General features: G+C 44.9%; 1 protein-coding gene across 2 annotated transcripts in view; it reads right to left on the bottom strand.

Annotated features, from left to right (window-relative positions):
* SH3GL3 (SH3 domain containing GRB2 like 3, endophilin A3) overlaps positions 1–18060 on the bottom strand; it is a 109508-nt gene extending 91448 nt beyond the window's left edge. Inside the window, exon 1 of one of the 2 annotated variants that reach the window (XR_014148855.1) lies at positions 17901–18060. Coding sequence is in view for 1 of the 2 variants with exons in the window: in XM_081831778.1 (XP_081687904.1) it covers positions 17901–17945 (45 nt within the window). In the remaining variant the exon portion in view is untranslated. The remainder of the gene's footprint in view (positions 1–17900) is intronic. The other variant, XM_081831778.1, reaches the window with a different exon arrangement.
* Positions 18061–22580: the final 4520 nt, after the last annotated feature.

The following is a 22580-nucleotide window of genomic DNA, read 5'->3' as shown; positions in this document are numbered from 1 at the left end:
GAATCATTTTTGAGCCCTGGGAAAAGTAGAGAACTGGCAAGAAAAGCAAATTGGGACTCTTACAAAACGACGCAAAGGAGAACGCAAAAGAAAGTCGGAATAATTAAAACAAGAAGGCAACAACGGCAGTGGAATGATCATTGTACCCCCTTGCAAGGAACACAGAAAAATGCCAAACAACCTGGACCGGAAAACACTTCTTGAGTTCCCTAGCTCCCCATCCAAGTCTATTACGGTCATTCTTCTCCACTGCTCTCAACTTTGGGGAGGCGTCAGCACGGTGACTTTGGGGTACGTGTGTCTCCTAAATTACACACTAAGAATGTATTTCCAGAGCGAAGTCCTTCCCAGGTCACCAGGATGAATCAGAATTGTTAAGCGATTGGAGAGCCCCCAAAAAATGCACAGCCCAATTGCAGATGCGGACAAAATGTTTTCGGGTCTTCAGAAGTGTGCATACCAGCATACATAAATTCCCCAGACTTAGAGTTCAGATCCAAGGTTGGCAAACTCTTTCTGTAAAGGGCCAGACAGTAATAATTCAGGCTTTGTGCTCCAGGCTGTCACTGGTTACAAATGATTCAACTCTGCCATTCCCAGGCAAAGTGGCCACAGACGACCTATATACAAGCGAGCATGGCTGTGTACCAATAAAACTTTATTAATGGACACTGAAATCTGAACTGTAGGTAATTAACACGCGTCACCAAATATTATTTTGCTTTTTATTTGCTTCCACCATTACAAAAATGTAAAAATCATTCTTAGCTCACAGGCCATACAAAAAAATAGGTGATGGGCTAGATGGAGCCCACAGGCTATAGTTTGCCCACCCCTGGGTTAAAGCTTCTAGATAATATGGAGTCTAAATACAGGACATCTGTTTCAGATGAATGATGGAGACAGCACCTTGAATTTATGCAAATATTAGAAATCCTGAGGAAGAGAGTGGAGGACAGCAGTGGATTTATGTCACTCAATGGTGACAAGAACAGTACTATATGGTCTCAGAATCATGCAGGCCTCTCCCTGAATGCTCAGAGGACCACATTCCAGCTGCATAACCTTGAACAAGTTTTATTTAACCTTGCCCAGCCTTAGTTCCTTCCTCTGTAAAAGGGGGATAACAAAGTACCTTCTTGATAGAGTTATCATGAGGATGAAATAAGATCGTGCTTCTAAAAATACTTTGCACAGCACCCAGCACTTCTGCAAAATAAAGCTATTTAGTATTAGTCTTATCTGATAATACCCGTGGATAACTGGTTGACTGCAAAACATTTTTCCTGGATATGAAGGTAAGATTTTTAGAAATCCGGACTCCTCACTTATAAAAGCCAAAACTCCAAACAGAGGAGACGCTTAACACAAAACTAATACAATGAAAGGACATGTTAATTTTGGTACAACACCTCAGTTATCCAGCTATCGGGAATCTAGAAACCTCAAATTTCTGTAAAAGTTGTGAGCTCGAACTCATGAAGAAAGAATGCACCATAAGCAATCACTCAACAATTCACTCAACAAGCATCTCTGAAGACTTCTGTGTGAGAATAGTTTACAATATCGAGTAGGAAGGCCCAAGAAGTAACCAAAAGAATTTCCACACAATAAACATGACATTATCGATGTGTGTACATCAGGGCTCAGTGAGTTGTGAGGGTGAGCAAGGGCTTTGGAAGAAAGAGGAAGAATACACAGAAGCCGGGTGAGCTGAAGTTCTGCAGGCTCGAGAGATGTTGGTGGAATATTCTAGACAGAAGTAAAAGAACAGGCAAAGGAGTGAATGGACCCGAGGCTGCTGGACAGTGGAGACGGAGGACTGCTAGAAGGGGCTGGGACCGCAGGAAAGGTCATCCCACACCAAGTTAAGGAATTGAAAGAGTCTACCCTAGGGCTCTGGGGACCCCTGGAGGAGCCCTGGAAGGGGAAGGCTAGGGCCCTACTCCCTGTGAAGCAGGGGGATGTGGTGGGAATGGAAAGAAGGGGGTGAATGGGAGGAATATCTAGGAGGTAGAATCTACACAGGACTAGTGGCTGGATGTCATTGAGGCTGGGAACAATAACAAAAGTGAAGACATAAAAATAGTCATGAAGGGGCGCCTGGGTGGCTCAGTTGGTTAAGCGACTGCCTTCAGCTCAGGTCATGATCCTGGAGTCCCGGGATCGAGTTCCGCATCGGGCTGCCTGCTCAGCAGGGAGTCTGCTTCTCCCTCTCCCGCTCCCCCCTCTTGTGCTTTCTCTCTCAAATAAATAAATAAAATCTTTTAAAAAAAAAAAACATAGTCATGAAGCAGAAAATATGGTAGATTCCAGAGAGACGGGTGGCGTGGTGTGCTGGTCTACAATCGTGTGTGTGTGTGTGTGTGTGTGTGGTCGGGGTGGAGGAGGGGTTGATGGATGCCAGCTTCAAAGCCAGGAACAGCTAAGAAACAAGAAGAAAAGGCAGCAAGGAAAACACATTCACATGACACACTCCCAGGCCTGTGCAGATACATGGGGAAGAACGGCCGACAGCCAATGCAGCAGGTCACGCCCTGTTGTATCACTCACTGAAAATGTCCCACACGCTCCTTACGTAGTTTCTGGAAAACGTGCTACAGAAACTATCAAATGCATATAAATACACAGATTCAAATAGGATTTAATTTTTCACTTTACCCGTTTTTGCTTTTTCTTAAATTATGGCAGCACACAAAAATACTGCAAACCTTTTCTCCCTACCCCACAGAAGAATTTGTGTTTCAGCCTGTGCATTAATCCATTCATTCTTGAGAAATCACGTTCATTTCTCACACACAGCAACACACACAGAGGCCTTCCTAATTGCTGAGTTCAAGCCCTCGCTGAAAGATGAGAAAGCTCCGTGAACTTGAGAACACACCTTCACCTCTCTGGTACACAGAGGAGACCCCAGGGCAGATACCAGGATGCAGGGAGGAAGGAGGTCCAGGTGATTTTCATGGGCTGTTCATCTTTTCTCATTTTTTAAAATTTTATTTATTTATTTGAGAGAGAAAGCCAGAGTGAGAATGAGCTGGGAGGAGGGACAGAGCGGGACAGGCAGACTCCCCACTGAGCAGGGAGCCCAATGCCAGGCTCCATCCCAGGACCCCGGGATCATGACCTGAGCCGAAGGCAGACGCTTAACCAACTGAGCCATCCAGATGCCCCTGTCATTTGTTAACATGGTGGAAGCAGCAACCCACTTTATCAGGTTGCTGTAAGGATTATGTACGTGTGTCAATTACCTACTTAGAGCCCAAGCAAACAAAACACACTTGATACATGGACACTGATGAACAACCTCTGATACTGATCTCATTATCCCCTTTAGGGATGACGATATCAAACCCAAGGAGAGTTAAGTTACTCTTTCTCAAAGTCACACTTCCTGGCAAACACGGGAAACCTACTTCTCCCAACCCCAAATCCCATGCTCTTTGGGTATTCCATGCTACCAGCACTTTGGCCCACCTCCTCGCTCAGTACTCATGCTGGGGAGGTTGGCAGCTCCACCATTTTGGCACAACCCCTATTCAAAGACAGACCCCCAGCCTCTGCACATCCAAGCTGTTTCTACCAACATCAATACAGACTCAGCTCCTGGAAGTTTAGCTCCCAAACACTGCAGAATGGAGGAGAATGAAGGCACATTTAATAGACTTGATTTAACAACTCCCACTCAGAGAGGGAATAAAAGACAAGAAAAGAGAAATTCCTTTATTCTCCCCAGTTGCACCCACTCCCACTACTGCTCCTTCAAAATAAAGCTGGGCCGCCATCTACTGCCCCCAGGACAGGACCCCACTGCAGAAAGCAAGAGAAATAAGTCAGTTCCTGGCTTTTGAGCTTCCAAGGGCTCAAACCCTAGCTACCTATGGCCAAACCATGGGATTTTATATGCCATTTACACTCTGAAATTTCTTCATTAGATGCTAACTGTACAACATCACTCTTGGTCCAGGTGTCAGCCCCTCACGTCTTAAGAAGACATGACCATGTGCTTTAGACAACAACCATCTTTTCTCGGAAAAAGCACCTAGTCTAAGTCATCAATTTGAATAGTAGGAATCCAGTATGAATAAAATTCAAGGCTGTTGGTTAACCTTTTTAACACAAATTTTATGAGTTATAAAAAATTTATTAACATCTGTTTTAAGACAGGATTTTTACTTATGACTTGATGAGAGCACCGAAGAAGAGGTTTTATCTGCCTTAGAATATTCTAGAAACTACCTATTCTTGCATCCTCTTCTCAAAATAGTCCTAAATAGGTCACTACAAGCAAAGCTCTAGCTCCACCTCATTTCTTGCCAGCGTTTGCACAGTCGTGTGAGGCTGCCCACTCATTGCAAAGCCTGCCTTCTGCCACTCTGCACACTCGGCCCTGTTGAATTTGTATCATGACTAGACAGCTCTCTGCCCTGACACCTGATCGTTCCGCAGCTCACACATCATGCCAGCCAAGCTCCTCTGGAGAGCCTAACACAGCAGTGGGCAAATGCTGAGTTCAGCTCCATCCAGCGTGCCTTCCAACAAAGTTTCCAGGAACATCCCCAGACAAGAAGCCAAGAGCTGTCTTACCAGAAACCATGTTTAGCTCCTAAGCAAGTACTGGCAACACCGTGGGCAACCAGGAATCATCCTTCTACTATTCAAACCTGAGAAAAAAGCTGACCTGCAGATGAACCGTTCAAGAAATATACGCTAGTCTAAGACCTTTAAGGAAAAGTTGCCGATTATTAGTGGAGCATGTTAATTTATCACACGTGGTTTTCTTTTGACCTACACAGCTTTTAAAAATTTTTAATAATTACCAATATTTTAAAAGTAGGGAACTGTATATAAAATGTAGATTTTGAACATTCCTCCCTATAAGTCAAGAGGATCTAAACAAACCATAGGTTGGAGTTAAACAGGAGACCATCCAGGTTCCAACTCACCATCCCCACTAGGTGCTGAATGTTTATTCAACATTAGCAGAGAGTTACTGAGCACCTACTATATGCCAGGCAGTGTTTAAAAGGTTTAGGAGGCCGTAAGGGATAAACAGGACAAGAAATTAACAGACAGTTATATCCGCTAAGCGGTGATTTTAATTGGGTAACACAGACCACTTCTGTTTTAGGGAAGATGGAATAGATACAGTTTTTCCTATTCCTCCCACTAACTGCAACTAAAAACTCTGGACATTATATATAATATAAACATAAGAAACCCTGAAAGGTGGAAAGAAAAAGGTGTACTAGCTAGAAATCTCAGGACCCAAGAAATGACACGGGGGTGAGTTTCCTGCACTTTCTTTTTTCCCCATATACCCAAGACTTGGAGCTAAAGAAACCAGCAACCCAGAAATACTAACAGGTGCAAGGGGAAAAAAGTCCCAGTAAAGACCCATCACTCTCTCTAGCCAAAGGACCAGGCAAGGGACAGCCTAGCAAGACAGAAAATGTTTAGAGAATAACGATTCTACTCCAGCTCTACTCCAAACACTACAGAAAAAATGTGGCCCCACCCCCCTCCACACCAGCAAAGGACGAGTGGGCAGCCTAGACTTCCACCTTTCCCAGGCTATAATGAGGTGACCCAACCCTCACCCCCTCTTTACCCTGGGGTCATGCCAGACAAGACCAAGTAGAGAGCCGGGACTTTCATCTCCACCAACGAGTAACCACTCCCACCTTGCTCTCACCTTTGGTGTCAGCGGAGACTACGAAAAAAGCCTCGACTTCCACTTCCGCAAGGGCCAATGAGGTGCCCCACCCCTCGCTGCTGGGAGGCCTAGCAAGAGTCAGGACTTTCACCACCGCCAAGTGGTAATGAGGCCACCCAGTCTCATGGTGTTGGCTGAGGCCACTTGGGGAGCAGTAACAAGGCTCTTCTACCTGTCCCAGCCAAAAAGGTATCAGTGAAGGCCCAGTGGGGAGCCAGAACTCCCATTCTGAGTACCAAGACTCTGAGTGGGGAAAGAGGGCATCCACCCCACTTAGAAGTAACAAGGCAGTGCCACCATCTTTCCCTGCCACAGCAGTGAAAGAGAAAGCCAGTAAAAAGAGGCAATTTAAATGAGATCTAGTCTTGGGGCACCTGGGTGGCTCAGTTGGTTGAGTGTCCGACTCTTGATTTGTGCTCAGGTCATGATCTCAGGGTTATGAGTTCAAGCCCTGTGTCAGGCTCCACACTGGATGTGGAGGTTAGGATTCTCTCTTTCCCTCTCCCTCTGCCCCTCCCCCTGTGCCCGCAATCTATCTCTCTCTCTCTCTCTCACTCTCTCTCTCAAGATAAATAAATAAATAAATAAATAAGATCTTATAAAAACAGAAAGGAAATGATGAAGGAAGTAATCCTGGAACATCAGGAAGGAAGGAAGAACAGAGTAAGCAAAACTATATGGTAATTAGTACAGACTCCTCTTCCTGAGTTTTCTAAATTATATTTATGACAAAAGCAGAATCACTGATGATTAAGTGATGAGGAGTAAATCATAATCATAGGACACTGATGTGTTTCCAAACATATACAGAGGAAATACTCAACACAGAGGAAATATTAAACACAATTATATTATAAATGGAGGAGGACAATGGGACATAAAGGGAGATAAGTCTACATTTCACTAAAACTGCTAAAACAATGACACCAGCAGATTGTGATAAATTATGTAGATAGAATGTGATACCTGGAGCAGCCACGGAAAATGCTATACAAAGAGATACACTCAAAAACACTATAAAGTTGACCCTTGAACAACACGGATCTAAAGTGCAGGGGTCCAACTATATGCAGATTTTTTTTAAGGGCTGACAGCAAAAGCCACAACATGTTTATTTACAACTGTCCACCCCACTCTCCATGGGACCTAATCAAAGGAGACAGGTGCAGAGGCCAGACCTGCTGCCCTAAATGTGGGGTGGAGGCAGTCAGCAGCTCCCCCATAGATCCAAAACCAGACATGGCTGCATGTCACCTAGTATACTGAGGGGGTGACTGGGTCTAGGGAACTCCCTGGCCCTCTCACCACCCGAGTCCTTCACACACCCAGGCTCCGGAGATGCACCAAGGCAGCCACAGACCTCAGCCCCGCCCCAGCCATACCATCTTCCCCACGCCTGCCCATCCAGGTGTGCCTGCAGCTGCCAATGGTCCCAGGCCAGTGGTACACCTCCAGGCAGATGGGGCAGGTACACTGCACCTCCAGGCCTATGTTGCTGCCCACAGGCTGCTACTGCTGAGCTGAGGCCACCAGGCTGCACAAGATCAGCATCTTGGGGCCACACTGCTACCACCCTGTATTCCTCTCCCCCTCCTAGACACACTTTTTTCCAACAAATACACATACAACACTATAAACATATTTTCTCTTCCTTATGATTTCCTTAATAACATTTTCTTTTCTCTAGCTTTATTACTGTAAAACTACAGTGTATAATATATTTAACATACAAAATACATGTTAATCAACTATGTGATTGGTAAGGCTTTTGGTCAACAGCAAGCTATTAGTAATTAGGTTTTAGGGGAGTCAAAACTTGTATGTGGATTTTCAACTGTGGGGACATCCCTAACCCCAGCATTGTTCAAGGGTCTACTGTATATAAATCAAAATGAAATTTTAAAAATCAAGTAACACACAGGAAAGCATGGGAGAAAGATAAGAAATAAAACAGAAAAAAAAAAAAACCCAAAAAACAAAATAATTAAATGGTATCCTTTAGCCCTAACATATAAATAATTACATTAAATGTAAGTGGTCTAAATACACCAATTCAAAGACTGGAAGATCGGATAAAAAAGCATGACTGAACTATATGCTGTCTATAAGAAACTTCCTTCAAATATTGCAGTATATGCAGGTTAAAAGTAAAAGAATAAAAAATTTATATCATGCAAACATTAATCAAAAGAAAGCAGAATTGGCTATATTAATACCAGATAGAGGAGACTTCAGGGCAATGAATATTACCAGAGACAGAGAGGGACATTCTATAATGACCATGGATTTAAAAGGGTAAATCCACTAAGTAGATACAGAAACCCTAAATTTGTAAGCATCAAATAGTGGAGCTGCAAATCACACAAAGCAAAAACTGATAGCAGTGAAACAGGAAATAGACAAATCTACAGTTCTATATATGAAGTCTTCTCCCAACAATTAATAGTACTTGACACCAAAAAATCAATAAGGATATAGAAGAATCTGACACTATTAACCTAATCAATACTTATAGAACACTCCACCCAACAACAGCAGATACATGTTATTTTCAAGTACCCACAGAAGATATACCAAGATAGGCCATATCCTCAGCCAGAAAATAAACCTCAACCATTTTTTTTTTAATTGAAATCACACAGGGTGTGTTCTCTAATGACAATGGAATCAAACTAGAAATCAATAACAGGAGCATAACAGGAAAAATGCCAAGCACTTAGGGACTAAAATGCGCAATTCTAAATAATCAATGGATCAAAGGGAAAATCTCAAGGGAAATCAAAAAGTACACTGAACTGAATGAAAATTAAAATACAACATATCAAAATCAGTGAGACACAACTAACACAGCGCTGAGAGGGAAATATATAGCACCAATGCATATATTAGAAAAGAGGAGAAATCTCAAAATCAATGATCTGATTTCCCTCAAGAACATAGAAAAATAAAATAAATTTAGAAATAAAACAAAGAGAGCAGAGGAAGGAAATAAAGAGCAAAAATCAATGCAACTGAAAATAGCAAAAAACAACAGAGAAAATGAAACAAAGACCTGATTCTTTGAAAAGATCAATAAAACAGACAAACCTCTAATAAGACTGACAAAGTAAAAGGGAGAAGACACTAATTACCAATACCAGGAATGAAAGAAAGGACATTACTATAGACCCTAACTCTCCACACATAAAATTGATAACCTAAATGAAACAGACCAATTGCTTGAAAGACACAAACTAATAAAATTCCCAAATGAGAAACTTTTTTTAATGATTTTATTTTTAAGTATCTCTACACCCAACACAGAACTCGAACTCACAACCCCGAGATCAAGAGTCACATGCTCTCCTGACTCAGCCAGCCAGGTGCCCCCCAAATGAGAAACTTCTAATCCCAGATGGTTTCACTAAAAAATTCTACTAAATGTCTAAAAAACAACTAACACCAATTCTACACAATCTCCTCCAGAAAACAGAGTAAAAGAGAACACTTCCCAATTCATTTTATTAAGGCAGTATTACCTGACACCAAAACTACACAGACAAGGTTGCTTGGCTGGCTCAGTTACTAGAGTGTGCAACTCTTGATCTCAGGGTCATGAGTTCAAGCCCAACGTTGGGCATAGAGCCTACTTAATAAAAAGACAAACAAGCAAACAAACAAAACCCTACAGACAGTACCAAAAAATACCAATATCCCTCATGAATACAGACACAAAAACATCCATGACAAAATATTAGCAAATAAATCCTATTCCTATATTCTATATATTTAAAAAGAAATATACACAATGACCAGGTGCATTTTATTCCAAGGATGCAGAGTTGGTTCAATTCTCAAAAATCAATTGATGTAGTCCATCATATTAATACACTAATTAACTGGGGGATATGGGATTATATCAACTGACGTAGAAAAAGCATTTGACAAAATTCAACACCCACTCATGATAAAAAAAAAAAAAAAAAACTACTCAGAAAAGTAGAAATAGAGGGGACCTTCCCCAATGTGATAAATAACATCTACAAAAACCCTACAACTAACATTGCACTTAATAGTAAAAGACTGAATGGTTTCCCCTAGGATGGGGAACAAGGCAAGGATTGTACTCTCACCATGTTTATCAAATAATGCTGAAGGTTCCAGCTAGTGTAATAAAGCAAGAAAAATAAATTAAAGGTATACAGATTGGAAAGGAAGAAATACAATTGTCCTATTTTCAGATGACATGACTGTTTACATAGAAAATCCCAGGGAATCTTAATTTAAAAAAAAAAAAACCGTCCTAGAACAATTAAACATACAAAAATCAATAATATTTTTACATGCTAACAGTGAAGATATGGATACGAAAAATATAATACCTTTTACAATTGCTTTAAAAGAGCATGAAATACTCAGGTGCAAATTTACCAAAACATGTACAGGACTTGTGCTCTGAAAACTATAAAATGCCGATGAAAGAAATCCAAGAGCAAATTACATGGAGGGACACGCCGTGTCCACTGACTAGAAGACTCAGCACAGAGAAAATGTCAGTGCTCCCCAAACTGATATACAGGTGTAATGCAATTGCTTTCAAAATTCAGAAAGGTTTTTTTGTAGATATAGGAAAGACGATTCTAAAATTGAGATGAAGACACTAGAATAGCTTAAAACAATTTTGAAAAAGAAGACTAGCGTGGAAAGAATCAATCTGATTTCAAGACTTACCATGTAGCTACAGTGATCAAGACTGGATTATGTTGACAAAGGAATGGACAAATACACATAGATGAACAGGAGAAAACAGAGAAGACACGAATATGCCCAAACGAATATGCCCAGCTGATTTTGACAAAGGTACAAAAGCAATTCAGTGGATTTTCAACAAGTGTTAAGTGGATATCAATGGGCAAAAAAAAATTATATCTGGCCCGAGTCTCATGCCTTATTTTAAAAATTAACTCAAGGGGTACCTGGGTGGCTCAGTCGTTGAGCGTCTGCCTTCGGCTCAGGTCATGATCCCAGGGTCCTGGGATCGAGCCCCACATCGGGCTCCCTGCTCAGCGGGAAGCCTGCTTCTCCCTCTCCCACCCACCCTGCTTGTGTTTCCTCTCTCGCTGTGTCTCTCTCTGTGAAATAAAATCTTAAAAAAATATAAAAATAAATAAAAATTAACTCAAACGTATTACAGACTTAAAGGTAAAATATAAAACTTTTTAGAAAAAAGCTGAAGAAAAAATTCTTAGGATCCAGGGCTAGGCAGAGTTCTTAGAGACCAAAAGCATGATCCATAAAGGAAGAAATTCTCAAACAGGACTTCATCAAAATTAAAAACTTTTGCTCTATGAAAGACCAGGTTAAGAGGATAAAAAGAAACTAAAGACTGGAAGAAAACACTTGCAGACCACACGTCCAACAAAGGACTAGCATCCAGAATATATAAAGAACTCACAACAATTTTAAAAATCCTATTAAAAACAGGCTAAAGACAAGAACAGACATTTCAGCTAAGAGGAGATACAGAAAGCCAATAAGCTAAGCACATGAAAAGTTGTTACAATTAGAGAAATACAAATAAAAGCCACAATGAAATTAAAAATAAAATAAAACAGTAACAGCAAATGCTGAGAATGATGTGGAAAGATTGGAACCTTCACACATTTCTAGTAGGAACGTACTACGGTACAACCACTCTGGAAAACTAAGACAGTTTCTTAAAATACTAAACACGTTAACTACCATAAGATCCAACAGTCGCACTCCTGGGCATTTATCCTAGAAAAATGCAAACTTAAGTTCACACAAAAACCTGTACATAAATATGTACAATAGCTATATTCCTAAGAGCCCCAACCTGGAAACAACCCCCATGTCCTTCAACAGGTAAGTGGTGATGGATCTGTTTTGTCACCTAATTGTATCAGTTTACACAGCTTGGTTGTGATTGTGAACTGTAGTTTTGCAAAATGTTACCACCGGAGGAAACAAGCCATGTAAAGGGTACAGGGATCTGTATTATTTCTCCCAGTTGCTCCTGAATCTGTAACTATCTCAAAACAAAGTTTAATTTAAAAATACACGGGATTATAAAGGTACCAAGGACACTGAATACACTTGTCAAAATATTAAAATATTTGTGGTGTGGTTTTCAAAAACGCCTGGGTAATGTGATAGCGAGGGCAGTCTATTTGAACTGGGTGGTGAGGGAAGCCTTCTCTGCTGAGGCACCCTGAATTCTGTGCTGTGATCTAAATGATGAGGAGACACCTTGCAAAGATCAAGAGACAAGGCAGGGCAGCTTGAGAGAACAGCTACCACAAAAGCCCTGAGATAAGAAGACCTTAGCACATCAAAGGAACGGAGAGGTAGTGTGTCTGATCACCAGAGGAGGGGGGGGTGCAGTTTCACAGGCCAGAGGAGGAGGAAGTCTGAGTTTTATTCTAAATGCCACTAGAAGCCACTGAAGAATTAAAGACCAGTAAGCAGAGGAATGATACATGTCTGAGACACATTTTAAAAAAGAGCATCATGACAGCGGTGAGTAAATGGATTGTACCCCATAGTAATAAAGGTCTGGGAACTGGGCGGGAGACTCCTGCAGCCGCATGGGCGGGAGGCCAGGGTCAGGGCCAGGAGGAGAGTGGCAGCAGAGATAAGAGAAAGATGAACACATTAGCAGTTTGTTTTGAAAACAGAACCAAGAGGAAGGGCTTTCTGATGAACTTCCTTTCCAATGAGGGAAAGAAAAAAAATTAAAGATGAATCCTGGTTTTCGTTTTGTTTTACTTGAGCAGCTGAGCACACGGCGGTGTGGTTTACTGAGATAGAGACCACCAGCAGAACAAGTTGGGGCAGAGAAAATCCAGAGTTCAAGTTTGTATATCTTAAGTTTGAGAGTCTTTTAAATATCCACGGGGAGAGGTCACCTATGAGTTTGTCAGGAGTCTGTATTCAGAAGGAGCATCTGGACTAGAAATACCATTCACAAAGGAATCAATGGAATCAATGTGTGGATTGTCTATACATCCGTGACGCTGGAGAAGATACCTTGGCAGGGTGGAGGCTGAGACAAAGGGGAGGTGCCCAAGCCAGAGCCCTGGGGCACTCCAGGATGTCTGGGGGGTGAGGGTGGGAGGTCAGAAGGAGCAATAAAGGAGACCGGGAAGAGGAAAACCGAGCCAGTGTACGATCCGTGAGCGGAGTACGGTCCTGAGAGTCACACGCTGCTGAGAGTCAGGTGGGGAAGTGATCCCAAGATGTGGCAACTTGGGGGGAGGGGTGACACGAGACCTGGACCTCAGAGCCCACAGCGGACAGCCAGCAGGAACCGGCTGGGAACAGGAGATGAGAAAGTAGAGATGGGGCAACAGATACTCTTCTCAATACATTTTGCTGGGAAGGGGAGAGAGAAAATAGGATGGGGTGAAGCAGGATCTCAGACCAAGCAAGGGCTTTTCCCTATCTTTTTTCAAGATAGATGATAAGAGACAGTATGGCCATATAATGCAACATCCCTGAGAAGGAGAGGGGTGGGGGGTGGAGCCCAGTGGGGAGGCGGCCAGGTGCTTGTGTGTCCTTGTTACTCTAGGACAAACGGAGGGGCGCCCCCGCATCAGCCGGCAGACCCCTCCAGGCCTTCAACTGTGGCCCACGGGAAGACGGGGGATGAAGAGGTACGGCTCCGCCATCAGGCTCAGGAGGGGGCACCCAAGTCATCAGGCCTGGAACCCCAGCAGCTTCTGCCCCTGACGAATGCTCCGAGCAGGCAAAGAAAGCTCGAGGAGGCATCGGTCCAGTGCCAGGGGGGAAAGTCACCACCATCCATCCAGTGGATGAGGAAGAAAGCCGGAAGGAGCGACGCCGGGCTCAGGAAGGTCAATGCTGGGGTGCCGTGGTGACAACATGTGGACGTGACCCTGGGAATTGTAAGGCAAGAGCTCCCTGGGAAGGCATTTCACGGAACTCAACAGTTAGAATGGCAAGAGTACCTCCCTGATCCCGTCCCTAGCCTTCCCCCAGACCCTTGCCCCCACTCAACACTTTCCCAGGTTTCTATTGAAATGCAAAATCCAACCATCCACATTTTGCTGGTGTAGAACCTCCAAAGCACATTCTCCCATTATTTAGCCAAATACAGTAGCAGCGTTTCAGTTACCGACCGTTTTGTTACCTGGGTAAAGCAATGCCAATAACAGCTCCCCCAAATACACATGATTCCACACACACTTAACTTTGGGTAACATAATTTACATTCAATTGTTAATAAAGCTGAAAAATTAATCTGAAAAAAATAGCCAAAAAACAATATCCCTGCTTTTAAATACCTTTTTAAAATCAAATTCCAAGCGAATGATACCCCAAATTACATTTACTTTAGAGAAAAAAAGTCACCAGGGGTAAGAAATGTTTGGATTATATTGTGTAAAAATCAAAATCAATTTGGCTTGGACATCTATTCTAGCGTCCTGGCTTAAAATTTAAAAAAAAAAAAAAAAGCAAAGATTTATAGATGAATTTATCAAGCCATCTATGTGGAAAGGAACAAGAATGTTTTAGCGTCATGTATTTTCTGATGCATCTCAGAGAAAAAAAATAAATCACCATGGATTTTGCAAAGTGCATTTTTATCTTTCTCTCTAACGAGACAGTGAAACAAGAGACATTCATTGCCTCCCTAGAGATTCTCATAATTTACAAAGACTATCCTTCTCTGAAGTGTTTATCCATAAATGGCCAGTATGGGCAGCTGGTTATCACACGAAAAATGTCTAGGCCCCTTATGACCGCTCATCATTTTTTCTGGTTAATGCATTAGAAGAGAAAGGGGTAGGGGAGTTACCCGCCCCCCCAAAAAAACCTGTTTTAACATGAAACCTACAAGTGTCACCACCATCTAGGGTCATCACTATATGGTTAATTTGGAGACAGAAGAAGAAAAAGAAGAAAGATAAACTGCTCCCTAGACTTCCCTGGGATGGGGAACACGTCTTCTGGAAGTCCAAAGAGAAAGAATATGGCTATTCGTACAGTGTTCAGGTCAGAGGAAGTACCGGTGTGGCCTGAGCGTCCTGTTCCAATAATAACCACCATGTCAAAAAACCACCATGAATTATGCCTTATTAAGCATAATACAAATCAATGAGTGGTAACCCTAATGAAATTCCTCTAAGCTGCATTTTTATTAATCAGGCACCATGTTTGATAAGAAACCACAAGGCCATCTTTAAGCTCTTTGTATTTATATTTAATAATTCAAGCTATATCCCTACCAGTAGGAGGGTACATTTAAAAATCCTTTCAAGAGAAAAAAAGCAATTATGAACTAGGGACACTTAGGTTCTAAGTCCCAAATGCTGAAGAAGAGAATTAACTAAATTTCGTGATCAACTCCACTTGTGCTCTCTTTCCTTACTTTACTTCTCCCTCTTCCCTATTGGTCTCCACCAGCTGCCAAAATGAGGAATGATCCCTGGGGTTTACAGTTTTTCATCTTCTATAAAATAAGGGGATTTTTTTTCTCCCTCAGAGATAAGTGAGGTACCAAGAAAGAAGAACCAGTTATCAGGAGGTTATAAGTTATTTTACCTTGTCTATTGTTGAAAAAAATCATCTTCAGTCATCCTGGTCCTAGTTCCCTTATTTGTAAAAGATCCTTCCTACCTTATCATCTTTCTCTGAAATACTTTAAGTGAATTATGAATTTCAGAACTGGGAATTATATATTGAGATATAATCCACAGACCATACAATTCACCCATAAAGGTGAATTCCATGGTTTTTAGAATAGTCACAGAGTTGTGCAAGCATCACTACAATCAGTTTTAGAACAGAGACACAGCTTTCAAATCCTCTAATCCAAGGTACAGACAAAACTAAGGTTTAGATGGGTTAAGTCATGTTCCCAAGGTCACAGAGCTGGTCAGTGGCACAGCCAGGCCTGGGTCCCTGGGAATTGTCAAGCCCCTGACATCATCTGGGACTCCCTTTCCCCTTTCCTGGAAAGGTTCTATGTGAATTAAAACCTGCTGTTAAAATGTTGTCTGAGAAGAACATCTGGCCTTTTTTCACTCTCATGCTCCCTCTTATATTAAACCCAGTCTAATTTCTCCACCAAATCTGCCCCATTGCAAGATTTCTTAGAGAGACTTCTAGAACAGATAAAAACTTATCTAGGGCACTTTGACCACAAAATGTGGTTTGTAAAGCGCAGAGAGAATCTATGATTCCTTTCTTTTTCAATAAATGCACAAAAGACCTCAGCTCATGCAACGAAGGTCTAAATGAGACCCACTCTTGTTTTGTTTTTAAGGGACTGATTACAGGTGGTTAATCTCAACAACCTCATCACTAGCATGACCCTTCTCCAACGCCAATAACCTCCTAAGACCTCAACCATTCACGCTGACTTGGGCTCAGAAGCCAACTTGAATCACCCTTGAGCTTATGTCTGTCGTCTCTGAGACATGCTCCTAGGAAGTTCATACCAAATAAATGAAAATCTTCAAAAAAGGTCGGTTCCTGGCCAGTGTGACAAGCACAGCCAGAGATTACTCCGAATCCCTGGCTGCCCAAGCGAGGAGAGGAGCGCTCTAGTTCTGAGCTCACAGCAGCACTTGCCCGAGGCTCCTGCCTTTAAAGGTCCCCACCCCGTTTCCATGACACTCTCTCTTCTCTCTCCTGCATTCTACCAGTTCTTTCCTTCCTGTGCTCCTCCACCCCCACAAGTTTCCTTTATTCAATAAATATTTATTGAGTGGCCCCTGTTTATCAAGGACTGGGCTAAACATTGTCCCTAAATGTGGCTGCTCCCGAGAGTCTGTATTTAAGTGCTTACATTTTTTAATGTCCATTTAGGGCTTAAATCCCCAAAAGTCTGTAGCTCCAGTCTTGGCCTTACCCCCTGAGACCCAGATCAGGGCATGCACCTGCCCCGAGGTCAGTGACATCTGAATGGCCCCAGACCCTTCAAAGGGCCCAGGGCCAGCGATGAGTGCACCCAGCTGGCCCCTCCTCTAGGACTCCTTATCACCCTGCAGAGCACCACTGTCCATCCAGTGTCCCCAGCCAGAATCTGGGCATCACCCAGTTTCTTCATGGAAGGGGTGTGAGTGATGGGACGCCAGTGTCCTCAGCCTGAGACTGAGGCTAGAAGAAGAGAATCCTCTAATTTCAGCTGCTTTCCAATTTGTGGCAGAAGCAGTCTTAAGATCTCATAAATGTGGATTCTCAATGAAATCTGTCCAACTTGGTGCTAGCCAAATTGGGGGGTGAGGGGGGGTAGGGAGAGACAGAGCAACAAAACCAGGGCTGCAGGTTTGGGATAGGTTCTACAATGTGAGCTCTGCCATGGCCAGAAGAGACTACAATCTTGGAATACAAATTTGCTTGTCGTCAACACACACACTCACGTACACAGAGAAATTTCATGCCTCCCTGCCTGTTTTCCTGTTTCCCTGTTTTCCTCCGCTCAGAACGCCCTTCCCCCTTCCCTCCCCCCACCCCCCACCACAATTCCTGCTCCTACTTAATTCCCAAACGACGCGTCTCCTCCGGGAAGCTTTCCCGGACGCCCCCACCGGGCTGTCTTGCCGCGCTCTGCGCGTGAAGGTGCGTCTAACACTGTTTACGTGTCTGCCGGCGTCTCCGCGCCAGACAGCTGCTCTCCAGGAGCAGGAGCCTGGCCGGCGCCGCCGGGACCGCACGCAGGCGAGGCACCGCCATGGGGAGCCCCGGCCCGAGGTCGCGGCGCGGTCCGGCGGGGTCCACCTCCAGGCGCGCGCGGGGCCCAGGACCCCCGGACCCGCCGCGAGGCTACAAGACGCGCCCCCGAAGGCTCCCAACCTCCAGGTAGGCGCCCGGCTGCCCCGGGGTCCCCCGCCCAGCGCGGGTAGGGGGGCGGCGCCCAGCGCAGCGCGCAGGCCTCCGCACGCCCCTCTCCCGCGCGCGAGCCCCTGCGGCCCGCCGCCTCTGCCGCCGGCCCACGGAAGCCCTCCGACTGACAGTGCTCAGGGCAGAGCGCTGGCCGGGGGCGGCGGGCGGCGGCGGGGGGCGGCGGGGGGGGCGGCGGAGGAGGAGCAGGCGGCCCTCACTGCACCCCCGCGGCCCAAGAGAGGCCCCTCGGGGCGCCAGAGGCCTTAAACCTCGGGGGACCGCGGCCCCCTGTTGCCCCCCCAGCATCCCGACCTCCCCCGTGCCTCCCTACCTGGCTGGCTTTGTGGAACTGCTTCTTCAGCCCCGCCACCGACATCGCGACTGCGCCCGGCCGGGGCGGGGGGGTGGTCTCCGGGCTTCGCCGGGCCGCGCGGCCGCGACGCGCTGGGGAAGCGGGCGCTGGGGACGGTCCCCGCGCGGCTGGGCTCCGCCGGGCCCGCCTCCCACGGCCAGGGCCACGGCCGCTGTCACACTCGCACACACGCGCGCACGCAGATGGCAACACGGCGTTCCAAAGCCCCTGCGCAGCCCATTGGCCGAGCCGCGGCGGTATGCAAATGAGGCCGCCGGGGCCGCCCACGCCTCATTGTTGCGTGGAGACCTGGGGGCCGAGCGGCCGGGAAGCGGGGCCTGGGAGGGCTGGGCGTGGGGAGCTCCCGGGTCCCGCGGGCAGGCCCACGCAGGGTTTCCTGCGGGCCAGGGGCCGTAGCAGGGCCACGGCTGGGGAGGGAGGGTGCACCTCTCGTGCTTCGGGGACTTGGTGCGAAACCTGCTTTTGCTCGCGGGCAACATCGCCTCCCTCAGGCGCAATTTGGGTAGGTGTCCGTTTTGAGGCAGGGACGCTCCCAAGTCCGCCTAGGGGGACCGAAATGCGACCGGAGAGGGAACCTGCGGTAGGAGGTCAGCGAGGCTGTTTCTTCTTTACCCCGCGCGGTGCTCTGGGTGCAGTCTGCCCACATGACTGTGGCCTTCTAGAAGGGCCAGCAGTTATTGGGTAATTTGCTGATGAATATGGTGCTCGCGAAGCCCACTGTCAACTGCATGAAGAGCAAGGGTCTCCAAGGAGCTGTGAACTGCGCGCTCCTTGCCCGGGGGACGCACCACGCGCGGGACCCCGCCCCCTTGGTAATTCCTACCAGTTGCGTAGGTTATCGGGCGTCATTTCGCACAGCTGAGGCCCAGCACGGGGCCTGGAGCATCCGGTGCCCCCTTGTGCCAGAGCTGCGCCCACCAGGTCAGCATCTGCGCAGAACCCTGCCTCCAAAGGTCCCCAGGGCTCCGCAGACCTGCAATCCACTCTTAGCCACGCTAAACGCTGAAAGAAACAAACATCTTCCTCCAAGCTCCCTCTAAGAGAGAGAAGCTCCCCTTTTCTGAGCCCTCAACAAGTCCCATCTGGGATGACCAAGAGCCATGGTTTGCCCAGGACGCTTCTGCTTTTCGTACGCTTGCTGTTTCCGGGCATCCACGCTTGGCGTCCTGCGTTTCTCCAGGAAAAAAATCCTTTGCCATTAGCTCTGGACTCCCTTGTCCCTGACTTCATCCCAGTGAGGATTCGTGGGTAACTGCACCTCCCTGTACGTGTTCCCTCACTATCCCTTAGAGGGTGTGGACAGGAGTGAGCAGAAGCGTTCTTTCTCTGGTAGGGCAGAAGGTGAACTGAGGGGAGGGAATAGAGGTGGCCATCCCATGGATTAATTAGCATGGGCCTGACTGGCCTTCAGGTGGCTGACACCAGCCACAGATAAGTAACTGGAAGGTGTGAGGATGGGGATAGCTGGGTCAGAATAGCATGGAAAGGTGGCCTGTCCACACAACAGCTGAATCCCACTCAACAGCAGGCTCCACCCCAGGGGAACCGCACACTGAGGGCAGCTGGGTGCAGGGACTAAAGTTGGGGTCCCCTTTGTCCTGGGCTAGTCCAGTACATGCTCATCTGCCTTCTTCCTCCACGTCCCAGACGGCTTAAATAGCACAAGTCTGAAGGAACTTGCCCCTAAACCAATCCAGCTCTGTGCCCTTTGGGAAGAGAGTGAATTTTTTAAACATTTTTTTGACATTTCTTCTGTGGTTGATGGTATATTCAAGTTTCCCACCCCAGTTAATGTTGGTAATTAATTTAATCAGGTATACAGTTATACATCATTTCTCGTTATTTTTAAACTTCAGAATCTTTTGTGTACATTTTTTCCTTTGTAAAAGTATTTGTGACCTTCGTTTTTCAGTGATTAGACACATGAAAAGGTTTGCCAGTTTCACTGGTCTTTTAAAATGGTTCTTGAGCTTTGCGCAGTGCTAATTAAAATGGTTCTTGAGTTTACTTATCATTGCCATAGATTTTTTTTCTATCATTAATTTCTTTCTCATATAGTGTTTCCTTCTGTTCTGAAGTTATTAACAAAAGGAACTGGCCCTGTTTAATGTAAGCTGGAACAGGATGTAATGGAGAAGGGTATCAGGTGGCCCAGAGATTCATGGCATAGGGTAGCACGTGGGGAAATCAGCAGGAACGAGGAATCTCAGTGGTCAGATCCTCGGCATGTCCAGGGGCAGCTCATTGGGATGTGCTGGCCACTGAATGCTGGCTGTGGTTACCAGAATTAAGGCTAAGCTCTTCCCTGCTTCTTTCAGGCATTCAGGTGAGATTCAGAGTTCCAGGGGGAACGTCTGATTGGCTAATTCTAGATGCTATGCCCAGGCTCTAGATGTCTAAGATCTACACCATGGTGGATCTCCCTAATACAGGAAGCAGCTTTAGATCCTAGGCAGCCAAAAAAATTATCTAAGAACAGCAGCAACACAAAGGCCCACTAACCTTTATTTGGGGGCTCCTTAATCTCTTCAGTGGAATATGTGCTTTATGGTTTTTTTTCTTTTGTGTTTTATAATCAGCACATATAAGGCTATAAATTTTCTTCCTGAGTACAACTTTGGCCTCACACCTTGTTCTCATTATGTGATATAGTTCTTCTGATTGTTTTCTTTTTTTTTTTTTTTAAAGATTTTATTTATTTGACAGAGAGAGACAGCGAGAGCAGGAACACAAGCAGGGGGAGTGGGAGAGGGAGAAGCAGGCTTCCCGCCGAGCAGGGAGCCTGATGTGGGACTCGATCCCAGAACCCTGGGATCATGACCTGAGCTGAAGGCAGACGTTTAACGACTGAGCCACCCAGGCGCCCATCTTCTGATTGTTTTCTAAATAAATTTGTGATTGCAGTTTTAATGCCCTGTTTGATCCAAATGTTCAGGCCTATTTTTTTTTTATCTTTTCTAGGTGTTTGGATCGCTTTTATTGTCTGTTAAATTCTAGACTTGTACCATTGTCAAATAACACATCCAAAAGATTTTTTTCATAGCCTGTTATATTAAATTTTATAAATGTACTGAGAGGTGACATAATGTGTGTTCTATTTTTACAGTACAGTTTTTCTCTTTATCCGTAACGGGAACACGTGTTCCAGAAGGCCCTAGCTCGGAGTGAGATTTCAAACTCATGCGAACTAGAGCCACAGTGGCCTGTTCAAAGCTTGCCCTTTATGTCACCGTAGCCCCTCCGGTGACCCGAGGGCCCACGGCTCTCCAGTCTCTTTAGGGGAGGAGTATACAAATGTCTTGGGCTATTGGACCGAGTTGGCTACATGAGAAAAAAATCAATAGGAGGGCCTTGAGGCACACATAAGTGTTACTCTGGGCATTTGGTGGTCTTCATGGGTCAATGACAAGAGGGATGCTGCAGTTGTCTTGGCACTCTGGATAGATGGCCCACGTTCTGGCAGAGGTTGGGGCGTTCTCCTGTTCCTTTCCTTGTGGTCCTTGGCTCTCACGTCCCCTTGACCTTCCCTGGAGCTGAGTGCTATGCTAGCATGCATTAACATTTCTCTGTCTTGTGTTCAGGCCAGGTTTTGAGTCTAGTATTTGCAGTCTTTGCATCTGGTCCTGCGGTGAGTGACTCACATCTCCCTGCGTGGAAGCCGGAGAAACTTGGGTAGGGGTGGAGGGGGAGGGAAGCATACTGATTAATATCTAAAACAGGATGACATATCCCATTTTGTATCCCATAAATCAAGTCTTGTGGACGTATTCCTCCAATGCCCTGTGTCCTGATGTTTTTTTCCTTCACTTACGGAAGATGGAGAGCGGTAGTCTACAGTGTCTTGCTTATGTTTGGGAGCTGAGCTGTAAATGTTTTTCAGTGCTATCGTATTCTGCCCATGTTTATAATTGTTGTGTCTTCCTTGTGGGTTGGAATTTTAGCCATAGAAGGTAACCTATTTTGTCCTGTTTATGGCTTTTTGTTTCTATTTTACTTTGTCACATATCAATCTGTGTATCCCTACTTTTTGTTTACACGTGTTTTGTATGTTTTAGCTGGTCTTTTTTTTGCGGTCTCTTATCTAGCTTTATAGAGCTATAATTGATATATGACATTGTGTAAGGTTAAGATGTGCAATGTGATGATTTGATACATGTATATATTGTGAAATGATCACGATGAGGTTAGTTACCACTTCCATTGCCTCATATAATTATCTTTTTTTTTAATGATGAGAACATTTAAGACCTACTCTCTTGGCAACTTCCAAGTATGCGTCCTTTCCTTTTGATGTCTCAGTTTGTTTCAGGCATGTGTTCTTATAAATAGTAAAATTTAATTTTGTTTTGGGGCCAAAATAAGTCTTTGCCTTTTGTTAGAAAGATTTAAAGCATTCGCATTTATTAGGAAAAGGATAAATTTGGTCTTGGTTTTGTCATGTTATGGCATGTTATCTGGGTTGGTTTTTTTTTTCCCTTCAAGTATTTCCTTCTATCACCGGTATCTAATTGTTGACTCAGATTTTCTTTACCCTTTTGGAAATTATACGCCTCTCCAATTTTTACTCAACCAGTGGTTACCATTGTTCTATAAAATATATGAACTTATATTCTCTGTCAACATCAATAATTGAACATT

This window comes from Leptonychotes weddellii, chromosome 9 (genome assembly GCF_054177405.1).
Source record: "Leptonychotes weddellii isolate Sample4059 chromosome 9, ASM5417740v2, whole genome shotgun sequence".
Taxonomy (NCBI): domain Eukaryota; kingdom Metazoa; phylum Chordata; class Mammalia; order Carnivora; family Phocidae; genus Leptonychotes; species Leptonychotes weddellii.
This window is presented reverse-complemented; position numbering and strand designations above follow the sequence as displayed.